General features: G+C 38.4%; 1 protein-coding gene across 2 annotated transcripts in view; it reads left to right on the top strand.

Annotated features, from left to right (window-relative positions):
* LOC124178615 (annulin) overlaps window positions 1–23,450 on the top strand; it is a 423,181-nt gene that overhangs the window by 306,428 nt on the left and 93,303 nt on the right. For both annotated transcript variants that reach the window (XM_046562524.1, XM_046563406.1), the window contains exons 7-8: window positions 11,653–11,732; window positions 11,842–11,986. In XM_046562524.1, coding sequence (XP_046418480.1) covers window positions 11,653–11,732; window positions 11,842–11,986 — 225 coding nt within the window. The remainder of the gene's footprint in view (window positions 1–11,652; window positions 11,733–11,841; window positions 11,987–23,450) is intronic.

The raw sequence follows: 23,450 nt of genomic DNA, 5'->3' as shown, positions 1-23,450 counted from the left end.
TCCACCTTGGCCAACACTTTTTGTTTTACGTTCTCTTCGAACCACCCGTGTATGTCAGCTGGCTGGAGGATGATCTGGTTTCTGGTGTTAAAATATTTCATTTCCTCAACAAGTTCAGTGTTTTTCGTTATATTGAATTTACAACACAAGACACAATTTGCTTTTAAACTTCCCACTTTTCGTAGCATTTTCTCCAGTCTTGCAACGACGAGGTGTTTCGCATCTTCCAAAAACCTGTTCAAATCTTCATGCCGCAGATTGATAATGGCTCCCGTTCGAATTCGACTCTCGAAAGCTGTCTCCAAATCTTCCCACCGTACTCGATCGCTCCTTCGTCGGCTTCGTAATCCGTCACCCACTTTTTGAAATTGTTGAAATTTGACTGTCAACGATTTCAGAATTCCAATTATGGTCAAAATTCTTGTCTTCTCCCCGATCGTTGAGGCGTTGTTGCGTAAGATTTTATTCAAAAGCCTGATATTTTGGGTTCCGAGTCGAATCTATTTTGCAATCTCTGCCGGTGACGATTTTTCAGATAAAATCTTGAACGCCGTTTCCATAATTTGTATTAATTTCAAACACTTTTCGGAATCCATGTTTCTTCTTCTTCTTTCGATCACACACTTGACAGATAGAGTTGCGAAGCTTGCTCTAGAATGATCGCTCTACGCTGACATGGTCCCTTTTATGGGTAAACACCGACGTGACTCACACATACCGAGGCGGCTTCTTCACAGGGCTCACGAACTCAACGTCGCACTGCAATCCGTTGTCCGCAGGCCGCTCGCCGTCAAGTCGAAACTCGTCGGACGATTCCGAGTATTGTTTTCGTCGGACGATTCCGAGAATTGTTTGTCTAAAATTCAACGTCGCACCGAAATCCTTTGACCGCATGCCGCTCGCCGTCGAGTCGAAACTTGCCGAACGCATTGTTTGTCTAAGATTCGTTCAAGGCCGTGAGAATCTTCTCGAACCTTCTGGAAGCTCTCAAAACCTGACACACGCCAGGATTCCCGGTCGTACGTTCGAGGATCCACGGGGACCGCTCGAACGCCTGAGGATTCACGGAGTGCGCTCGGTAATGCAGTTATCGATACCGCTCGATGAGCATGATTTTCTTTACCGACAAGGAACACAACTTATCCCATAAGGGGTAATACCACGGCAATTTCAGGCGTTTTTTACCGACGATCATGGTCATTTGGAGGATTTTTTACCGACGAACGGTCGGCAGAGCACATTTTATCCTGCGAGAGTGGGAGTATTTTTCAAGGGTTTGCGTCTGGGCTGCGCGGAGCGGAAAAGGGTTTGAGTCTGGAGAAAATGTATAGGCGGACTGGTCGGCTTGGTCGGTAAAGAAGGTGTTTCCACGCAGAACTCTCCTCGCTATACTACTCTCAGATGTGCTTTCGTTATCTTTAGCGATATTTCGTATGTAGGGAAGTGCAATAATTAAACCATGTGACGGGGTGCGAAATACCACGTCACAATATATATATATATATATTAGAGTGTTTCAAAAAAACTAACTAATTTTTTTTCGAAGAACATTGAAAAATCTTCCTCGTATCCCTCAAAAATGACCTCGGTAAAATATGAGCTTCCAATATTGATATTTAGTGGTGGCGATTCTCAATTTTCTATTTGACATTTAAATAACGTGGGAAAATTTTTTTTTCAAATTCAGAATTTTATTGCTCGAAAACGAATCAGTGTTAATATATAAACAAAAATATTCTTGTAAGAAATTCTACGCTCTACAAAAAAGATTTGAATAAAGATTTGCGTCAGGTAAGTCGTTTCGGAGTTATCAGGCCTCAAACATCAAACCGTTTGAAATAATGATGTTATTAATTTATAAATGCTACAAAACTGACTCATGTCGTTGATTAATGAAATTTATTAATTATTATTTCATTGGAAAATACATAATTTCAATTTTCAAGTCAATAATATTGTGTATTCAAGTGATATAAGTCAGTTTTGTAGCATTTATAAATTAATAACATCATTATTTCAAACGGTTCGATGTTTGAGGCCTGATAACTCCGAAACGACTCACATTACGCAAATCTTTATTTGGATCTCTTTTGTAGAGCGTAAAATTTTCTACAACAATATGTTTTGGTTACATCTTCACACTGATTCGTTTTCGAGCAATGAAATTCTAAATATAATAAAAAATTTTCCCATGTTATTTAAATGGGAAATAGAAAACTGAGAATCGCCACCTCTAAATATCAATATTAAGAGCTCGTATTTTATCGAGGTCATTTTTGAGGGACACTCAGAAGATTTTTCAGTGTTTTTCAAATAAAAAAATTGTCGGTTTTTTTGAAACACTCTAATATATATATATATATTGTAACGTGGCATTTTTGATGCCCGTTACAAGGGGCTCTTTGAACCCTGGGCGGAACCAAAATTTAGGAATTTTCGCAATTGAGTCGCGAAGTTTTTGAAAAAGAGCGCCAGGACTAGAGTCACGCATCCGAAACTCCGAGAGGGGACACTTTAGCGACCAGCGTAAGATATTTCAGTTTTTTTTGTTCTTTTTATTTTCGAGCTACAACGGCATCAGGCAAGAAGTCGACACCGAATTCGAAGAAATTGCGAAATGGCGGACTAGCAACAATTGCGAAGGAAGGATGTCGAGGCTGCGGAGGGGGAGCCGACGCAGATCCCCGCATCGCGGGAATCCAAGGTGGACGCGATTCCCGCCGGCGGCCGGCGAGCCGCAGCCTCTTCCCCTTCAACCCGCCAACAATTGACCGGCGAACTTGCGACGGACCGACTAGCGACGAGGGAGCAACACGCTCACCGCCAAGACGTCATGGAGCTGCGCGGAGGACGAGATTGCGAGCTAGCTTTAAGTTCTGCGCAACGATGCTATCGAAGGTGCGCGTCGAGTTGCGCGATCGACGAAATCGATGACGGATCGATTATTGCGTATTCTTGGGGGTATGACGTCACGTATGGGATAGCGTATCGAGATCCGTATTGCGGCAGGTGGTAGGTTTTTGAAACCACTCTAGTTCTGGCGGTCGTGATTAGTAGTCGCGTTTTGGGGGAGTTCCGCGAATCAATGGAGTCGCCCAAAAATCGCGAAGGGAATGGAAAGGGGGTTGCAAGGATGTAGAAGGTAAGCGCTGCTTCTATCCCCGCGATTGAATTTCGAGCATAATTGTGAAAAGGCTTGCCGAGTAACGGATAGCCGTTTTGGATTTGCGTTATAGAAAAGTACTCGAAATTCTTTTGCCGATTCTCTTGCTTGATGACCGTAGCCTGAGTCCGCGAGTTAGAGTAAAGTAAATTTTGAGTTTCTGAAAAAGTTGAGTAGCGTCACGGGTTTTAGTTGAATCTTTCTCGTTAGTGAAATCAAGTATAGCCGAATTTCGCTGTATCGGGTCGAGCCGCGTTATCGTTTTCTTTTTGTGTCACCTCTCGAGTAGGTCGGGAAGCACCGAATTGGAGTGCTCGGATTAGCGGGTAACGTTTTGGGGAATTTTGAAAAGAATTAAGTTCGGATGCGTTGCGATTGCGTATAGTTTAGGTTACGTTTAGTTGCGCCTGCATTGAGTTCCGTACCCGTTAGTTAAGATAATGTAGGTTTAGTTGAGTTACTTTGAGCTTGTGTTTAGTTGAACTTAAATATAGGGGTGCTTGCACCTAGTTAAGTTTACGTTTAGTTAAGATAGTGTTTAGTCGAGGTTAGGCGATGTATAGTCGAAATTGCCGTTGCGTTGCGCAGCAGTTGAGACGAGAAGTTTGAGCATGGTGTTTTAGTTTGCGAGACCTGACGGCGCACCGTTGAATAATTAGTTTTAGTTTCGTTTCGAGCAATCATCGCCATGGAGAACAAATGGCGAATTTGCGTTTTGAGAATTGCGCATGAGGATGCTGCGATCGTCGAGTGACGTTTTGAGAATTGCGCATGAGGATGTTGCGATCGTCGAGTGACGTTTTGAGAATTGCATATGAGGATGTTGCGATCGTCGAGTGACGTTTTGAGAATTGCGTATGAGGATGTTTGTGATCGTCGAGTGACGTTTTAGTTAGGGAGCCGCGAGCTCATTAGAGTAAGAAATAGAGTAGGTTACGTGTAATTTTCTATTTAAGTTTAGACTCGCGATGAGCGATTTTTGAATTATATTTTTCTTTTGTTTGTATCACCGCTATGATGAAATATAAGATTTTCTTTTACTTTTGTTAAATAGCGTGTGTATTTCGAGTGTCTCTCTCTCTCTCCAAAAATTACCCCTCCCCTCTCCGCGGTACTGAGCTATCCAGCATATGCCCGAGGAATAGCGTATGAATGATTTCGAGGCGTGTTAATCACGCCAGGCGCCCAACAAAAACTTTGCGATATTGTTTTAGATCCAGGGTACATCGTGGACGCCAAATTATTGTGCACGCGGTAAGTTCCCGGTTATTTGCTCCGAGTAACCGAGGTGCAGAAAAATCCACGTCACAATATATATATATGTATATATTGTAATGCAAAATTCTGTGACCCTCGGATGAGGACTTACCGTTGACACTTTGGCGCGATTCTCCACTTATTCAGAATATTAAACTATAACAAAATCAAATATGTTGGGCGCCAGACGCGTCAGCGTCGATTTTCAAACAATAATACGAATCAATAAAAATAACACGAAACCGTACGAAAAATGAATAGAGAACCCGTTCTATGGCTGGCTAGGCTCAGGTACTTACACGAACTGGTAGAGCGGTGATATTCAAGGCAGCCAACAATAATTACAGAATTAAGAAAATAATAAAATAAAGAATAAACTCAAGTCAGAAGGAAAATGAACAGGTCGGTCAATCGATCATATATTGTCGAAAAGGTTACATGGTTGAGACAGGCAAATGAAATGGTATCGACAGCGGTAGTTTATAAAATAAGCAATCGTTGTTCACAATAATTTCGGTAGAATAGAATTAAACGGTAGCTTCAAAACGAAAGACGGTAGTTAACAGAGAAAAATTAACGCAGGTCGAGAGAAGCGATATAATGCAAGAACTTACTCAAAACTATACGTCACTGAGCGACCTGATCTTACCCAAGGTACAAATGACGCCCCGAAAATTATTATTCTGTCAATTAAAAACGGGACAACTTTACTGCAATCGATAGAAAACAAGGTAACGATAGCTCAGTAGATAATACGACGAATTTACCGTAGATTATAACCAGTACGAGAGATTGACATTCTTTAACAATTTACAAAATCGGCAGCGTAAACGATCGACTAGATAACTTTCGGTAGAATTATTCATAAACGAATAGAATCAATAATTTATAATGATTACGGACCTGAGGAATTAAACAATGAATTCCTAAACATAACTTTTGAGAGAATACGAAATACAAAATTATGAGAGAGTGAGAAATTCGGAGAGTTCACAAAATAAAGAAATACACTAAATACACCGCAGTATAAAAGAATCAAGATCAAGACGCAGAACTTAACGTAACAAGATACGGAGAAAAGAATAACAGGCGAAAATAATGTAAAATTGCCAATAGCAATAGAAAAAAGGCGCGGTAATATTTAGAGGCTGATTCTACGCTCGGTTGTACTCCAAGGAACTCGATATACGATACAATAGGCACAAAAATAAATAAAAATATAATAAGCATTAACAGAAATAAAATATAAGGCACACTACTATTACAAAAAAGTATGAAATGAAACGTAAAGCCAATAGGTCTCAAGATACGATAGAAAATACAGAAGTAGGCTATTAGAAATTCACAAATAACCATAAAAATTATAAATACAAAAAAATTGATTATTCGGAAGTTACGAGGTCGCTCAGACACGAAGATAACACCGGCACACAAAAAAAAAAATTCTCTGTACTTTTGACCGGACCCATCCATCTCTATGTATTTTGACCCGCTGAATCCGAATCCGAGGTCCGTTTTACCCCTATACCCTCAGATTCCGAGAAAACTTTGAAAAACCGAAAAAATAACGAAACTTGGCAGTTTTCGTGATATAAAAAATTCTGCGGAGCTGAACTAAGCATGATTTTCATGTTTTTTAATCCGTTGAATACGAATACAAAGTTTACATAGACCATCAACTGTTTGAAATGCAAGAAAATTGCAAAAAATTCTTGAAAATCTCGAAAAATTGCAACTATTTTCAAAAAATTCAAGGTTGTATGATGAAAATCGATTTTTAAATTTATACAAAGTATATTTTACATATTACTTGATTTGTGAAGTATGAATTTAAAATTTATTTCGCTTGAAACCTCGAAAAAGTTGAAGTGACTCACAAAAAATCTGCAGAAATCACAAAAAGTGCGGTGAATCGCCTTTATTCCAATCCGGTCTTTGCTGATATCGAACCGTTTTGTCTTAAAATGCTTTATGTACAGCGTTTTCTTTTCGCTTTCGGTTTTCATCGGGTACATCTCTCTTCGGCGTCCAGCAAAGTCAGTTATACAAGAGTAGCTTTCAAGCATTTTTGATTTTTTATTTGGATGCTTGTGTCTGTAACCAGGCATTTTTTATCTCTATAAGTGCGGTTATCCGAAATTTTTGTAATTTTACAGATTTTTTGCGATTTACTTAAATTTATTTGGGTTTGAGGCCAAATAATCTTCAAATTTGTGCTTCAAAAATTCAATCACATGTGAAATATATTTTATTTTTATAAAATAATTGATTTTTACCATAACAACGTTAGGTTTTCGAAATTTTGAGAGGTTTTTTGCTGTGTACATAGGTCCCTACGGACGTCTGGGCCGAATACGTTAGAGATTTATATTCAGCGGATCATAATACATGAAAATCATCATTGATCTAGCTGCATACAATTTTTTTTCATCACAATAACTAGATTTTTTGGAGTATATAAGAATTTTTTGCAATTTTCTTGCATTTAAAACAGTTTATGGTCTACGTAAACTTTGTATTCGTATTTAACGGATTAAAAAACATGAAAATCATGCTTAGTTCAGCTCCGCAGAATTTTTTATATCACGAAAACTGCCAAGTTTTGTTATTTTTTCGGTTTTTCAAAGTTTTCTCGAAATCTGAGGGTATAGGGGTAAAACGGACCTCGGATTCGGATTCAGCAGGTCAAAATACATAGAGATGGATGGGTCCGGTCAAAAGTACAGAGAATTTTTTTTTTTGTGTGCCGGTGTAATTAATCACTGAAATCATGCAGTCACACGGCGGCTTACTACAACTCTAATCCGTGGACCATGATTCACACGAAGTCGATTAATACCATGAGAAAGAATAGAAATTATGAGCAACTTCGTAACGGTACAATACAGAGGCAGAAGCCTTACCATAACAGATGATCTCAGGCACACAACACTGAGTCTAATTTAAAATAAAACTTATGATATTAAATAAGGGAAAACAGGAAGGACGGAAAGGACTTGAATTTATAGGAAGAATCTAACGGTAGAGCAAAACGATAGTAAGATAGAAACGGTAGCGGTAGAGGAAGAAGGATCGAGAGCTTATATCGGGAGGATTCAGAAATTCGTAGCTGTCACTCAGCAGGTCAAGCGTAGAATAACAGGAGGTCGGAGTTCGGCTCGCCGATCTCGCGGTTGTCGTGAGGTGATTCTTCTTCCCTTTGATTGGTTGGTTGACCCCCACCGCAAATAAACCATCCCCCTGTGGCGAATATTGGTTACGGCGTGGTCATGCGTTTTCGAAGATTACCGCTAGATGTGGCGTAATGTACTGCTCGTGATTTCGTCATTGACACCAACTCGTACGATTTAATAGCTGCTTCAGTTTACTGTCCAGGTTGCCTATCATCGGGGACTTCTTTGACAGAGGCATACACAGGGTGCCTCTCGGTCAGAATTACCGAGTGGAGAGTGACGCCTCACTGTTCACTTTCACCGGCTTTTGTACAGGCAGTAGCCGGCTGCCTATATCCGAGGTCGTGCAGTCAGACAGTTGGCTAAACCGTGGACCACGACCCACACAATTAGTCCTTGCCGATAGGAAGGCTGCGTCGATCCTCGAAACGATGGCTTTATTAATCTGGACGTAGTGGTTTGGGGTCGGTCCGGCACCAGGCCGGTAAGTCGGAAGATGGCAGGCTACGGTCTGCCCTTCACGCCATCCTTACGGCATCCGATAGAGCGGGCGGCTGGTTCCTCCTTGAGGAGCGGTGCCCTCGGCCATCGGGAGGATTTTTATCTCCCTGTTCACCGACATTCGAGGCGATACGGAAGGTTCGGGTGGATGCTACCCCGGTAGCAAGGGAAGTGCACCAAGGTAGCCAGTATAGTCTGATTAGACCGTCGGTAGGCGAAGTCGTCGAGAGCTCGAAACGGTGGATATCGGTCCCTCGGTGGTCGGGATCGTTGTCGTCCAAGTACCTTATTAGCGTGCGCGGAAGCGCGAAATACAGAATTTACAAAGAAAGAATCAGTTAAAAGTAGTTATTGCCTATTTTGTATCGAGTTCGGTTGAAGTACCCTGCTGAGGACGCATAAACTAGAAATAATAACGGTTGTGTGCCCTTCTGACGGGTGACTCTGAAACGCCACGTTACAATATATATTAGGGTGGTCCAAAAAAATTGACTATTTTTTTTTACTCTATACTCCGAAAACTTGGTTGGTAGAGACCTCAAAAACGTTCTCTCCAAGTATGAGCTCTTAATTTTAATAGGGAGGTCCTCCACCTCGCAGTTTTCTAATTTTTTCTCATGGTGAGGAAGAAAAATACACATCTCGGTATCTACTATTTCTGAAAAAAAATTGGTCTCATATTTTCGTAAGAAATTGAATTCTTTAAAAAAATGGCCGCTTACAATTTTTTTGTATACCTGACTGTTCAGAAGTTATCGAAGGTTGAAGTTTGATCATTTTAAGGTAGATGTCTTTTTTTTATGAATTAGACGGCCTGTCCGTCTTATTTGGCTTTCCATCGGAAGCAAGAATACAAAATGTAAACATTCTCCATCTACATACATTCTTACATATACAGTGTTTGAAGAGAAGAAAAATTCATATTCGTAGTAAAGAACTGTATGGGGCCAGATTCTCAGTCGGTGGGGTTATGGCCGCGCCCTCAATGTGCCGCCACCCTTTGTAGTTCAGGCGGACTGGCGGCACTAACCAACATCCTGACGACCTCTCCACACGCTACCACCCCAATCCCAACGCCCATCCTCGGCCCCCTCATCCTCTGAGCCTACGTCTTTAAGGTGCAGGAGGTTGAACCAGACTTTAACCATCTTGACCTAACTGACCCCTTTTCCGACGATGAGCGATACTCGGAGAAGTGGTATGTGTACTATAAATAAATTAAAATAAAATTATAATTGATACTGTATGATTAATTTTCTTTTTATATCAGTAGAAGTATTAGTGTGTAGCACTTCAGTACCCATCTGCTTTGTGGTATTAATAATAATCCAACTCACATTTCGTTTGCTCTTTTGACAGATTTTGCAGTTCTTTTTTTTTACTGTCATGTTATTCTCTATGCGACCATGAATTTGTCCCAGCTCCAATCGCCGATGATAAGGTTGGTTGACCAATGATTGGGGGAAGGATGAGGTATCGAGCGAGGAAATAATTATTGGCTTTTTGGAAGCAGCGTCGGAGTTCTCACTAAAGAAGCTTCGGAAGCTCGTGGGGGATGTACGGCGGGCCAAAGTGAGGCCAAACTGCCAGTATTACATGTATTATGTACATGTATTTATAGAAATTATTTTTAGGGTATGGGGGAATGAGATGACAGCCACAATGATAGATATTGAAGATAGTCATGATGATGGTGAACTGGATAGTGTGAATTCTATACATGATTTTGAACAATAAACTATAAATTATATAGAAACTTGCAATTATTCATTATATATTTCTCCTGAAGTACAATTTATAATATTTACGTCTTTCCTTTGAATAAATTTATACTGCAAGAACCGATAAAAGTTATGAAGATATATGCATACTTGTGAAACATTCTTTTTTTTTATATACATATAATAAATTTTATTTTTCTAGATGTACATGCGTGTAATTGTGTTAAATTCTATTACTATTTTTGTGCGTATTGTCTACATTTTTGGGTAGACAGTTGCATCTTAGACAGTATCGTGTCATCGAGGATCTTCGTCAGCCATGCTTTCTACTCCTCACCCTTGTCGTACACATAAGACGCATTTCTCACAATCTTCGGTACATCCGCCACAGATTTTTTACAAGTATTTTATAGTGTTTCGTGTTGATCAAGCATTAGTAGCCCTGTATTCAGTCAGTAAGCTAGCCAAATTATAGGACCATCTTGTCGGACCTTCGCGATTCTCAGCGATAAAAAAACGTTGTATTCTCCATCGATCCTTGCCAGAACACGTATCCCAAATTTCTTTTCGAACAGTCTTAGCCCAACGACATCAAATAACCCACTAATTACGCGTTCCGACATCTTCTTGATAGACAGATTCTCCAAGTGGTTGACGTGGTTGATTTTCCCCAGATCCATTGCGTTCTCGATGAGAGTTTCTTTTTGGACTAGTGAGAATAGTTTACTACGCAAAAACGATAGCACAGAGTGACTATTGGAAATAAGCTTACGTTTATGTACTATTTGTCCCCACTAAAGTTTTCCACTGAACACGACTCGTCATGCATTTCGTGGGAAATTTCTTTCATAAATACCCCTATTCAAACCTGATTTATTAACAACGACATCAGATATTTGTGGGACATTTTTTTATGAATCGTTTTACATTCCAAACTGATTTATTAATCTTCAAATCTTCAGAAATATCTTCAGGCATTTTGCGGGCAAATATTTCATGACTCCCCTATTCCAGACTGATTTTTTTATATTGGCACCTATTGCGTTCATTATCTGCACTGTCTTATCTCGACATATTTTGGTGAAAAAGCCTCAAATCGTCATTTTCTTACACAATATTTTCCCATCGCTACTCAATAAAATCGTAGCCATCTTGCGGTGAAAGATTTAAACATCCCCCCCCCCCTCTTGGGTAAATTCAGCCGGTAATGCGGGCAGCGCCATCTATGGTAACAGCATCCTACGGTGAACACTGGAAACAAAGTGGGCCTGACCGGTGAAACAGCAACCGATCAATAAACAGGGCAAAATTCAAAATATCCGCTCTTCGAACACTTTAGAATATCATTATCAAACTACCTGCGGGTAAAAACGATCGAATCTTTGTATCCAGAACTCTCGTATTCTATCTACTATGACAGACGCACTGCATGCAAATCTTGGCATATTGCCAATCCACCGGGGTCATGACCCACAATTATAGAATCTTTATTGCATTGCGACGCTCGCTGCACGCTCGTTGCGCATTGCTACCCACACACTTACACGATTAATTCGAACGCGAGGCTTACTATGAATTAACCACATTTAGAATAACTGCTGAAATAATCAACTTATGTGATCAAAAGCTTCATGAAGGTCACATATTTTCAACTGTCGCTCTGTCGCATATTGTTCGAGAGTCCCTAGGCGAGTTTCGGACGTAATTGTATCCCTATCGACTTGTACAATAGCTTTGCTATACTACCGTTCTTTCTGATAATAGATATTTTAGTTTCAGATAGAGGTGTATTTTTAATTTATTTCTGAAATTCACAACATACTACGTATTTTCACAGAATTGGAAGATCTGTTTGCACAAAAGCAGTTGGAAAATGGGAACGTGACGATATCACAAATATGTACAAATACCCGGAAAGTAAGTAAATGCGTTAAAAAAAAAAAGTTAAAAAAGAAAACAGAATTCAATGCAGTAATGATTCATCCTGCATCCGAAGAACATAACATACCACCGTTTTCTGCTTCAGAATCGGGCGAGGAGAGAGCAGTCATGTTGAAGGCATTGCAACACAGCGCATCACTGTTCAGTCGTTATTACCTTAACGAAAAGTTCAATGATATAAAATTCGATTTCGAGCTCCGAGATGACATCATTATTGGGGAACCATTCACGTATGTATCTTTTTTTCACTCAGATATCGATTGAACAATGCTTTAGATTACTTTGAAGACTTTTATCAAATGCATTTCTCTGGATGTGAATATATACGCTCACAGGAATGTGGTGTATAATAATTTTTTCTCTCCAGAGTAATGAAATGATTTTGAAGTTTGAGATATATGATGCTGTGCGTGCGCTCGTATGGTCATTAAAACAAGTAATTGAGAGTCCAATTGATCCGAATGAGCTAGCCTGTGAACTACTCACGTGGACACATTTGGAGCTGAAAAAACACTATCAAATAAGATGCTACTCAGTTTTGAACTGTCTCATTTAACTAACCTAAACACTGCTGGATCAATCAAAGCAAAATCTGATGAGTTATGAGTTAAAAAGAGCCGCGTCGATTAAGAGCAGAGATTCAAGATCAATATCATTAAAATCCGTTCATTCATCGTCGAGATGTCATTGCACAAGAAATTGCACGACGCACACTCACGCACACACATCGTGTTTCTACACAGGATTCATATCGCTCGCGTATAGAAAAGGTATGGAAATAGTATATTGTGTAACAAGTGCCCAAAATAGGCAACATCTGAACGAGTGCGGCTTGCGGTAGAAGTCGAAGGCAAGTGTAACTAGAGCATTACAAATGATGGGCGTCTCGACGCTAAGGATTAAGTCGGTCTCTTAGATTCTTCAATCCATCGGGTATAGATTTTTGCACGAGACATCAGCACCACCAGGTGTCTTCACTTCTCATAGAGCTGTATCACAGAATGCTTAGCCGAATTTCTACTGACGTACTCCATGGCCACCGATACTGACAATGAATATCAGGGACAACGTCAACGATTGCCTATATTTTGAAAATATGTCTTTCATTTTTTGATTTTGTTATTGAGCATTTGAGTACCCACTGAGCAATCCACATCTTCATTACTATCGCACGGCGTCGTTCAAACAAGATCTTGAGAGCGAGTTTTGGAACCTGGTATGTAGGGTTTTGAGGAAATATTTCCAAGAAAAAGAACGATAAAGACGATTTTTCTTGACCTTGGTGAATTGTTGAATAATATTATTCTTGGATATGAAGGTCGTGAACATCAAAACACTTTTCTTGTGTTAAAGTTTTGTGTTTTGATGTTCACGACCTTCATATCCAAGAATAAAGAAGAAAGAATAATATTATTCAACAATTCACCAAGGTCAAGAAAAATCGTCTTCATCATACTAACGGAATAAAACGTGGAAACCATGGGGTTTTTTCATGATATCTCGCTTGCATATGGGAAGACTTTGGCGGGAAAGCTGCTACCTCGGGCCACCATATCCGAGTCTCTGTTGAAGCTAAAAAACCACCGCACCTTTCTTTTAATCTGCAAGAAACGATCGATCTTGCCAACCTATTTAAAATTCCCTAAGCTTATCTCTAACGGTATTAGTTTTAAAATGTCTAAGTCGCGAACTGCTCACCACCATAATGTACACAAATTTCAAAGGTCGTTACTCAATCTCGAGATAAGTGACTCTCATGCGACCATCATTAAATATCAAAATATTTTGCTGGCGCTTGAGAACAATATTTTGATAGAATTACCTGTCGAGGTGTCAAAATAATTTTTCGACACACAACACTCAAAATTGGAACCGGCTTTCAATGCTCACAAGGCTTCTCACATCAACAAGCTAGCTAATCTTATTAAAAACAAAAAAAGACCCACTTCTAATCTAATTGACTCGACCTTTGAAAATTGGATTGTGAACCTTAGTAATACGGAAATTCCTGTCAATGTTGCTGACGTTCTAAAAATGGGTCCCAAATATGGCATTCCTTTTAAGCCCCACCGCATTCCAACCAACAAACTTATCTCTGATTTTGAATCAAAGATCTCTTTTAATCCCTCTGACCGCTGCAATATGGCTCGGCTAGATTTTACAAACGCCTTAAAAAAGTTCATTAACACCCCTTCTCTCATTCACGTTGACAAGAATATCCTTGATAAAATTAATGAAACTAAGATCTTTCATAAACATAACCAGGATTCACTTTTCTTGAAGGCAGACAAGGGCAACACGACTGTTGTGATGAACAAACAAATGTACGAGGAAAAAATGTTGCATCAACTCTCTAACAACAACACCTACAAAGTTGTTAGATATGATCTGACTTGTACCCTGCAACAAGAAGTTAAAAAATTAGCAATGGATTGGTCCAAAAGTAAACTCATTTCTGAACAACTTAGACGGCAAATTGCAAAAACTGATTTTTTACCACCTAGAGCCTACGGGCTGCCTAAAATTCATAAACCGGATACTCCGGTAAGAATTATAGTCTCGTTCACAGACAGTCCTACCATCAATCTAGCTCGCTTCAACACGTAACAACATTGTCCCTCCTCTGTCACATATAAGAGATAGTTTTGCTCTGGTCAAATCTATCAGGAACTTTCGTCTCCCACCTGATCATGTGTTGGTTTCGCTGGATGTTGTGTCATTGTTTACCAATGTTCCACAAGATCTAGCAATCAACGCGGTGAAGCAGCGTTGGCATCAGTTGGTGTACAAGATTCCTGTCCCACTTAATGAACTCATAAAAGCATTACACATCTGTTTTAAGGCTGCCATTTTTAAATTTAATCAGAACAACTATGCTCAAACTTATGGTTTACCGATGGGCTCGCCTCTCTCTTCAATTTTGTCGGATTTGGTTTTAGATGATCTTGAACAATATTGTCTCAACAAACTGGACTTCAAGCCTCCTTTTTATTTCAGATATGTAGATAACATAATCACAGCTGTCCCTTCTGATAAAGTTACTGAAATGCTATCTGTCTTCAACCAATTCCATCCGAGATTGCAATTCACCTCTGAAATAGAGTGTAATCATCGAATTAGCTTTTTGGATGTTCTGATCAATAATGATAACCAGCTCATCAAAACTGACTGGTTCCATATGGCTACCTGGTCACAAAGGTACTTAAATTTTCATTCTCACCATCCCCGATCTTACAAAATTGGGACGATTTATTGTTTGGTTGATAGAGCGATTCGACTTTCAAGTATGGAATTTCATAACAAAAATATGTCCTTGAATTATCAGGTACTACGTAAAAATGACTATCCAACTCGTCTGCTCAACAAACATATACATCTCAAATACGATTCCATCTTGTCATCGATCAGTTCCAACAATAATAATGATGCATCTGGTGCACAAGTTAATCAAAAAAACTTTGTTTCCATCCCATACGTTGCGGGTTTGTTTGAGCCACTCAACAGAATATTCTCTAAGTATAAAATCCAATTTGTGGGTAAAAATGCACATGATCTATCCTCTATGTTTAATTCTGGCAAGGACCCTTTACCCCCGTGTATGCGTTCTTGTGTAGTCTACAAAATTCCCTGCAACCAATGCAACATGTCCTACATAGGTCAAACAAGTAGGCAACTACACACCAGGATAACTGAACATAAACGCAATATCCATGAACATGAGAATAATTATACTGCACTGACGAGGCATGCCATCGATTTCGACCATTTATTCAATTATTCTCAAGCCAGAATTATTGACGTTGAACCATTGTATTACAATAGGTTGTTGTTAGAAATGTGCAATATTGTTGCATATCCCAATTCTGTCAATCGAAGACAAGATATTGAACATCTGAGTACTATTTACACCTCTGTGATACACCCATCGTAACTATCTATTACCAACTGAGCTTGCTCTCGATTTTACCTTCTTAACAAATTCTGGTTTCTATTTAACCCGTTGACTCTGTGCTTGCTCTGATAATGACTGATATCGGTCTCCTCCCACTATACACTGGACGTTCCACATGTCCAAAAGTGCTCCATACTCAAAGCCTAAAACGGTCGCTGTGTGTTTTTATTAAATTAACAATAAAGATGAATGCTTGGGAGTTTCGTATTGCTGTCGTAGTGTTTTTTTGTTTTTTTAAAAAAATGAACTTTTGTGTTTTATTCGATTATTCGAACACGCATTCACTACATACTAGTGGTTCCTTTTCTTCGGTAATTGAAAGTGTCAGTTTATACCAGGTAATTCCTCTCATTTATATTTGCATAAACATCCCTGCTTATTACCTTAACCTTTCATATTTAATTTTTTTATAACTGAGTTGTACATTATTTTATTATTTCTGTTCGTGACAGATGTTTTAAATAAATTTTTCTGAGGAGGGCCCTCTAATAAAGAAACGAATTCACCAATGCCAGATAGAGTGCCAGTGGATATATCAAAATGGGTACGGAGATAGTTTAGTAGATTCGGCAGTCTGATTAACTCACATTGAAAAGTAATTGATTTGGTTAAGTAACAATGCAAATTAAACACTGTTTAAGTTAATTTTAATTTAACTCAGTCGAAATTTTGAAGATTGAATATTATTATGACAATAATGATATTCAAATGAAAAGAGAAGTACGAAATTCCTTCAGAGTTATCTTACTTGTTTTGATTCTAAGATATTCTGCGAACTACTCTGGTTGAATGATACTTTTCAACCAGTTGCTCGAAAGGTTTTCGATAAACGGTTCTAGTTACATGACTTTTCCGAACTGCTCTGTTAAGCGGTTTGTGTTGAACAGCCCCGTTTTGGTATACTGCCACGCTCTTTAGAAGTCATTCTTTAGTGCAGTTTTCCAACGTGCTTTCTAATTGGTTCCTTCCATTTTTTATGAAAGGAGGACCAATACGGAAGATCTACGTATGTTTAGATGATATTCTGAGCAATCTTATTCGCTCGTAACTATATCTGCCCTCTGGTGAAGGGTAAGAATTCTCGACCTCGTAGATGATATATTATTGGATCTTGGTGAGCGGTCATAGAAATGTAAAACGTATTTTCGTTAACGTTTCGGCCCGGATATGGGCCCTCCTCAGAACGATTAATTTTTTTATTTAACTGTCAAGAACAAAAAATTTCTTTATAATATAAAAAATATACAATAAGACATTAATTACTATAGATGTAAAACTATTGAAGCTATTCTCTATTGTAGGTTGGTGGGTACATATTAAATATCTGTTATGGTTATAAAGTGATAAAACTTAAATAGTAATTTACCTTTTATAGGAAGGAGGATTAAGATACAGTCAGAATCGTAAAATACAATTCGGCGAGCGCAAGGTCTTCAAATAAATGACAATAATCGTTGTCGGCTTCTCCAATTGTTAAAAGTATAGTTGTTAAAAATATAGAAGTAATTAATTAAAAAAACTATGTATCTTCACTGTCTATAAGTCAAAGTATTAAAAAGTTTTAGAGAAAGGGTTTATGGTAGTTAAAATAGTTTAAAACAATGTCCAATCGGTGGTACTGGTATCATTATGACCCTGTTCTCCATGTCTGAACTATTTTTGTTGAACCGTTTGCGTCAACTGGTAAACAACGACTGATGGGAGAATCAAATATGACCAAGAGTGAAGGTGAACAAGTATAAACAATTATAAAAACATGTAGCCTGGGGACAATAAATTTATGTACTTAGTTAAGGTTAAACAATGTGTGCTGTGTGGGAGGTAATCAGCGGTTTGTAAATATTGCTAAGATGTTCAACGTCTTGTCTAAGATTAACGGAATTTGGGTGTCCTGCAATATTGCACATTTCTAGTAGCAACCGTTTATAATAATTAGGTTCTTCACAAAGGATGTTAGTATTGTCATAGTTAAAAGTATGTTGTTTTTTGGTCACATGTTTGGTTAGAGCAGTATGTCGATCCTCATTGTCTTGTACATTGCATTTATGTTCTTTAATTCTAGTGTCTAGATGGCGGCCAGTTTGTTCGATATACACTTGATTGCAATCGTTACAGGGTATTTTGTAAACAACGTTAGAACGTTTGCCCATAGGCATCCTATCTTTTCCCGAATCAAAGACAAGTTGTAAGTCTTTTGAATTTTTTCCCACAAACTTGACATTGTATTTGGTAAATAACCTATTCAATGACTCAAAGAGGCCCGATACATATGGGATGGGAATAAATGTAGTGGCTGGTCTATTGTTTTCGTCTGCGGAAGCAGAGTCAATATTATTGTCTTTAACGAAAATACGTTTTACATTTCTATGACCGCTCACCAAGATTCAATAATATATATATCTGCCCTCTGGGTTCAGTGTTAGAAACACCCGCTCCAACATTTCTCACGGGTACGGGAAAGAATTTCGGTACTTGCATCATATACAGGGTGCCCCTAAATTGCCTCCCATTGACTAGACAGCGTGATACCTCGCTAAAATCCAACCCAGTATTTCTTTGCCGGAAGTTTGTCCGTCGCATAGCTTTTGAATTATAAACGATAGCGCTAGGCCAATCAGAGTGCATCATTTCATCTAGATTTACCGCCACGGAAATTGCTGTTTTGTTCGTCTGGGTAAATTATTATTATTCGTTTACGAATAAAATATCGGCATCTCTCCTCTTTCGCTGCTGTACCCCTTCTCGGGCGCTGACCTTGGTATTGTTGCCGCAGCATACGCACATACACAGGTGCACACTCTTGTGTGTAAACAAAAGCGCAGCCCCACCTTGATAATACTGCGAAACACACATCTACGAATGAAAATAAAAATAAAAATCAATCTCCAAATAAATCAGGAAATATAAGATTCAATGTTATAAAATACTTCAAATTATTGCTGTATGATAGGAATCTTAGATTATTTGTATGCCGTGAGAATGGCGGTAGGTGAATATCGCTGTCGCGACGAATTAACCCGCTCTTCACACCTTCCGTAATAAATCATTCGGAGAAGCTGGTCCAAGTCATCTGAATAATGCTTCCTATTTATGTTTAGCGTATTTCCAACAGAAATTTTCGACTCGATTTTTAAATTAATTATCAAAGTCTGATTTTTTAGCTATGCGAATGTGGAGTAGCAACTTATGTCGAAATTATTGAGATATACAGTTGTGCCGGTTTCATCGTTTAAAAAATAGTCAACCTGAATTATTGCTCTTAATTAACCAGTTGATTTGATCAACCGATATAGCCAGTTAAGGCATAAATTTCCCCATTAAAAGCAAATGGGTCAGCCATAAATAATCGTTAACCGACCACTCCGGTACTAACTTATAATCGGATAATGCTAATTTATTGGTATTCTTATATCAAAATCGGGATATTCTGAACAAAATTACGAACGAAGGTGGATAGTTCAACGTTCAACAAAACGTTTATCAAAGAAAAAACTTCATTCTAACGTTTCGTAGTTATTTCTACCTCTTACATATTCAAAATTCTACATTGATTACTCTTTCATTGTTCTTGGACTTTTTATTTATTTTCTGATGTTTATAGCTCGGTCGGTTATCAATTATTTACAGATAATCCATTTGATTTGAATGGTCAAATTTATCAAGCACTAGCTGATTATGAAAGTGACAATTTTTCACCCGATTAACGACCAAGCCAGCTAACCAAATTGACTAGCTGCATCGGTGAATCAGATGATTCGGACAATTCGGTTATCCCAATTAACCGGCTTGATCGGTTAGCCGGTTGAACCGAGAGCAAGTTAACCAGGTCTGATATTTTAGCCGGTTAACCCTTATGTGCGCACCCAACTTCTCCTACGTTGATGCGCACCCGGGGTACCTGGGTACCCACCTCCAGTTTTAATTACTTTTTGAGTTCAGATATGAACAGAATCATTATAAATCGATTTACTTAATTGAGTAAACATAATTAAAAAGTAATTAAGCTATATTTACATTTAAAAGTAGCGTGTAGTTGCCACAAAGAGAGTTCGAAGGAGGGGATCTCGAGTGCTCCACAGTCAACTATTATCGCGCGCGGCTTTATCGAGCAGCTGATGTTCCAAATGTTTGTGGAAGTAGCAGTTAGATAGATCCCTTTTCAAGCATACAAGGGTCCAGCAGTGACGTATTTGCTCAGTTAGGAACATTTATCAATATTAACATTGATTTACAGATGAATATATCAAATCAAATATCAAATTTTTCTCTAGTGGGTACCCGGGTACCCTGGGTGCCCCCTGGTACTAATCGTACTTCAAGTTAATTTCTTTATTGCAAAAAAAAATTTTTTTTCGAAATATAGCTATGTGAATCTCTTCATGAAGAGTTAAACTTCCTAGATGCGGAGGCTGAGATTTAAAACAAAAAATTTCACAAAATTACAAGCAAGAATGTGACGAGTTGGGTACCCGGATACCTGGGTGCGCACATAAGGGTTAAACCAGCCAAGTTGAATCACTAGCATACTATTCCGTATAACCACCCACTTGATTTATGGAGAGGGTATCGGTCCTACAGGGATCATTCCTGTAAGTGAACACATTCATTCCTGTAAGCGGCGGTCTTACAAGTTTGTTTCTACAAGTCGCAGTCCTACAAGTTCTTCGTTGCTCTAGAGATTTATTTCGAAGAAGGAGGATCGGTTCTACAAATATCACTTTTATACGGCACATTCAGAGCAATCATCGAATACTAAAAATCGTACATTTAATTGTCTATTTCGTTCATTTTGACGTAATTTAATTTAATCTAATTTAGTTCAAATTATCCGTGTTAAATTTATCGGTGTGCTGAATGCATGTTGTGTCAAACGGGTATTATGTCAATGTGCAAAACTAGCAAACTATGCTTCATCAAAATTTGTATATAAAAATGTAGTGTAGAAGAATGTTCCTGTAGAATGATTCATGCAGAATCATTTCTGATGTGAATTTCTTATTGCTTACTGTAGGAAAATGTTCTGTAGAAAAATATTTTTATAGAAACGAGTCCGCAGAGCATAAACGTTTACCTTCGTTACGTTCTGGAAAGAACGCCGTGAGAAATCTTTTCTCCATTGCGTAATTTTCGACTTTAGATTGATTTACAAATCTTGTGGTGTTTAGGTCTCGGTAGAATTTCTCGTGCAACCTGCCTCGATCTGAAATTATGTTGTGGGTCCTGCCAACTATAAAATAATTATCGATGCAGACTCATTCATGGTTATCTGAAAAATTCTAAATTGGAATTCAACGAGATACATCGGCTCACGGCATCGATTTTATCAAGCGAGAAAGGTGAAGGGCCATCTCTATAACGAGCGAATTCAGTAAAAAAAAGAACAGCAAATCGTATTTTTCGCTTAAAACTCGATCTGAATTCCATTAGGTAGGTGAAAATAAGTCTGCTTTGATACACAAATATTTTATTCGAGGCATTTTAAAACAAAATGGTGCAGAGTTAGAGTTTATTATTCGTTGTAGCGAAACGTAGCGACAGATTATTGTCTGATGTTGAATCCGACCAAAATAATGTTTCTCCCATCTCTTTAGGTACATTGAACAGTGGAACCATCGCAGACTTCGTCGGACGCTACAAATTAATCAGAAGTTTGAAAATGGACAGTTAAATTATTTAAATTATATCTAATTGCAAAGTTTACCAGAAATTGGTCTTGTAATTTTCCGCAAATACTGAGAGTAGAATTTAGTAATCACAGAACGGACTCGACTTGCTTCAGAAATACTAAATTTAAATGACTTTATTTCAACGGCGGCATTTATTTATCAATTATCACGGCATTTTCTGCAATATTAATATTTTTAGTACCGTAAATACAAGTTGATGCGCTTTCTTTTTTTAAAACAATAATGACATAAAGGCATCGCAGGAATCATCTTCTAATAATGATATGGAATCTATTGTTCTCGGTACCTGGATTCAGCATCTTCAAAGAACCGGAACCAGTGCTCTTTTTACAATAACTTTGTTCTTTGAGAGTTTCTTAGGGAAAGATAACTTCATTGCTGTTTTGCCGGGGTGTCTTCTGAACCTGTAAACTTGAACATGTTAGGGAAAAAGAAAAAGGCAGAGAATTGAATCTGTAACCAGGGAGTTTTGAATGAAAACTTCAGTGGAGACCCTGTACGCAAAATCCAATCGCACAGTTTTTGAAAACGGTATTATTGCCACAAGTAATAAGCATTTTAAAGATAGTAGATAATATCTGATGAGGTTTAAGACCCCTTCGATGAAAATGACGCAGAAAATTAGAAACAAAATTTCATTCTCTGGTTCTAACGATAAAAGGTAATTTGTGAAATTACGCAAATTTTAAGAACGCATGTGCAAATAAATCAGATTGAACTCTCATTGCAGCATAGATGCACAAGCTGTTCCATTATTATAATATGCACATTATTACAAAAGTTTCAGAAGTCCAAAAATGCCAATAAATATATCTAATGGACATACAATTTTATTGCAGAAGGTTTAGATTTTCGCTTCAATATATCTACATACTACCATAATCTAAATATTTGTCGAATCATTTTGTTATTCAACTTCTTGTAGTAATCCATAAAACAGAAGATCTTTTTCTGTCAAAATTTTACCAAAATTTACATGAGTAAACGTATTTCAAGAGGGCTAAGGCTCCAAGATCTTGTGGTTTCACAATTACGCTAGTTGATAAGAATTAATTAAGTGAAGAATTCATTAATCTTGGCATTTTATAAAAAAATTGTGCCCCAAACCTCAGTCTCTACAGAAATATCTTTAGGTTACAGTCTTCAAATCATTAGCATATTTTTAAAATATTCCTCGTATGCTTAGTATGTACTGTGCAAAATTTTAAAGTGTTGTATGAGCCTGACGATCGTACCTTTTGCTCAAAACTGGTACTACTATCAAGTTTTATAAACCAACAAGACAGCGAAGTTAAGGTGAGAAGGAATGTGGAATTGCAAAAACCAGTAAATTCTCGGGCTGGTTTGCAGAGATTGTTCTTTAATGAGTGAACAAACATGAATAACGTATATTGACAAGGAAACTGCCTGCGGTGCCCCCCCCCCCCCCCCCCCCCATTTTGTTCATTTGAGGACATGTTATTCGTCATCGAAATCCAAGCGACACGTATTTTTTTTATCGGCGTATCATAGCCTTTAAGATCTATATCAATCTATATTCGGTTACCATCTTGGTGTGTGTTAGAATACTGCAGTTGCTTTATCTCTTTATTGCTCAGTCTTCAGGAGAATGAATAACTCAGCGTGAAAACTTTTATTATGGAACTATTTCGTTGCTTTACAAAAACGTATCTTTCTCGTGAAGAGGCTCGGAGAGCACTACCGCAACATACACGGTAGGCGGGCCAGTAAGTCAAACGATCCTGTTTTGTCACACACATGCGCACACGTAACATGGTGAAATATGCAAGGCTTACTTCAATACTTCCGCCGCCTCAATATTTCTAGCACTCTCGCATTCACACAATCCGATGCTCTCGCTATGAGCCAGAAAACGATTTCGCGGCAACGCTTTGGTAAAAATATCTGCGCGTTGCGTCTCAGATGGAGTAAACATAACGAGCAAAACTTCTGACTCTACTATCTCATGCAACTGGTGAAATCGAACGTCAATATGTTTGGTTCTCTTGTGGAACTCTCTGTTTGTCGCCAGGCGAATCGTGCTCTGGTTATCAA

This window comes from Neodiprion fabricii, chromosome 1 (genome assembly GCF_021155785.1).
Source record: "Neodiprion fabricii isolate iyNeoFabr1 chromosome 1, iyNeoFabr1.1, whole genome shotgun sequence".
Lineage (NCBI taxonomy): Eukaryota > Metazoa > Arthropoda > Insecta > Hymenoptera > Diprionidae > Neodiprion > Neodiprion fabricii.
The sequence above is the reverse complement of the archived record's forward strand: the minus strand, read 5'-3'. Positions and strand labels throughout refer to the sequence as shown.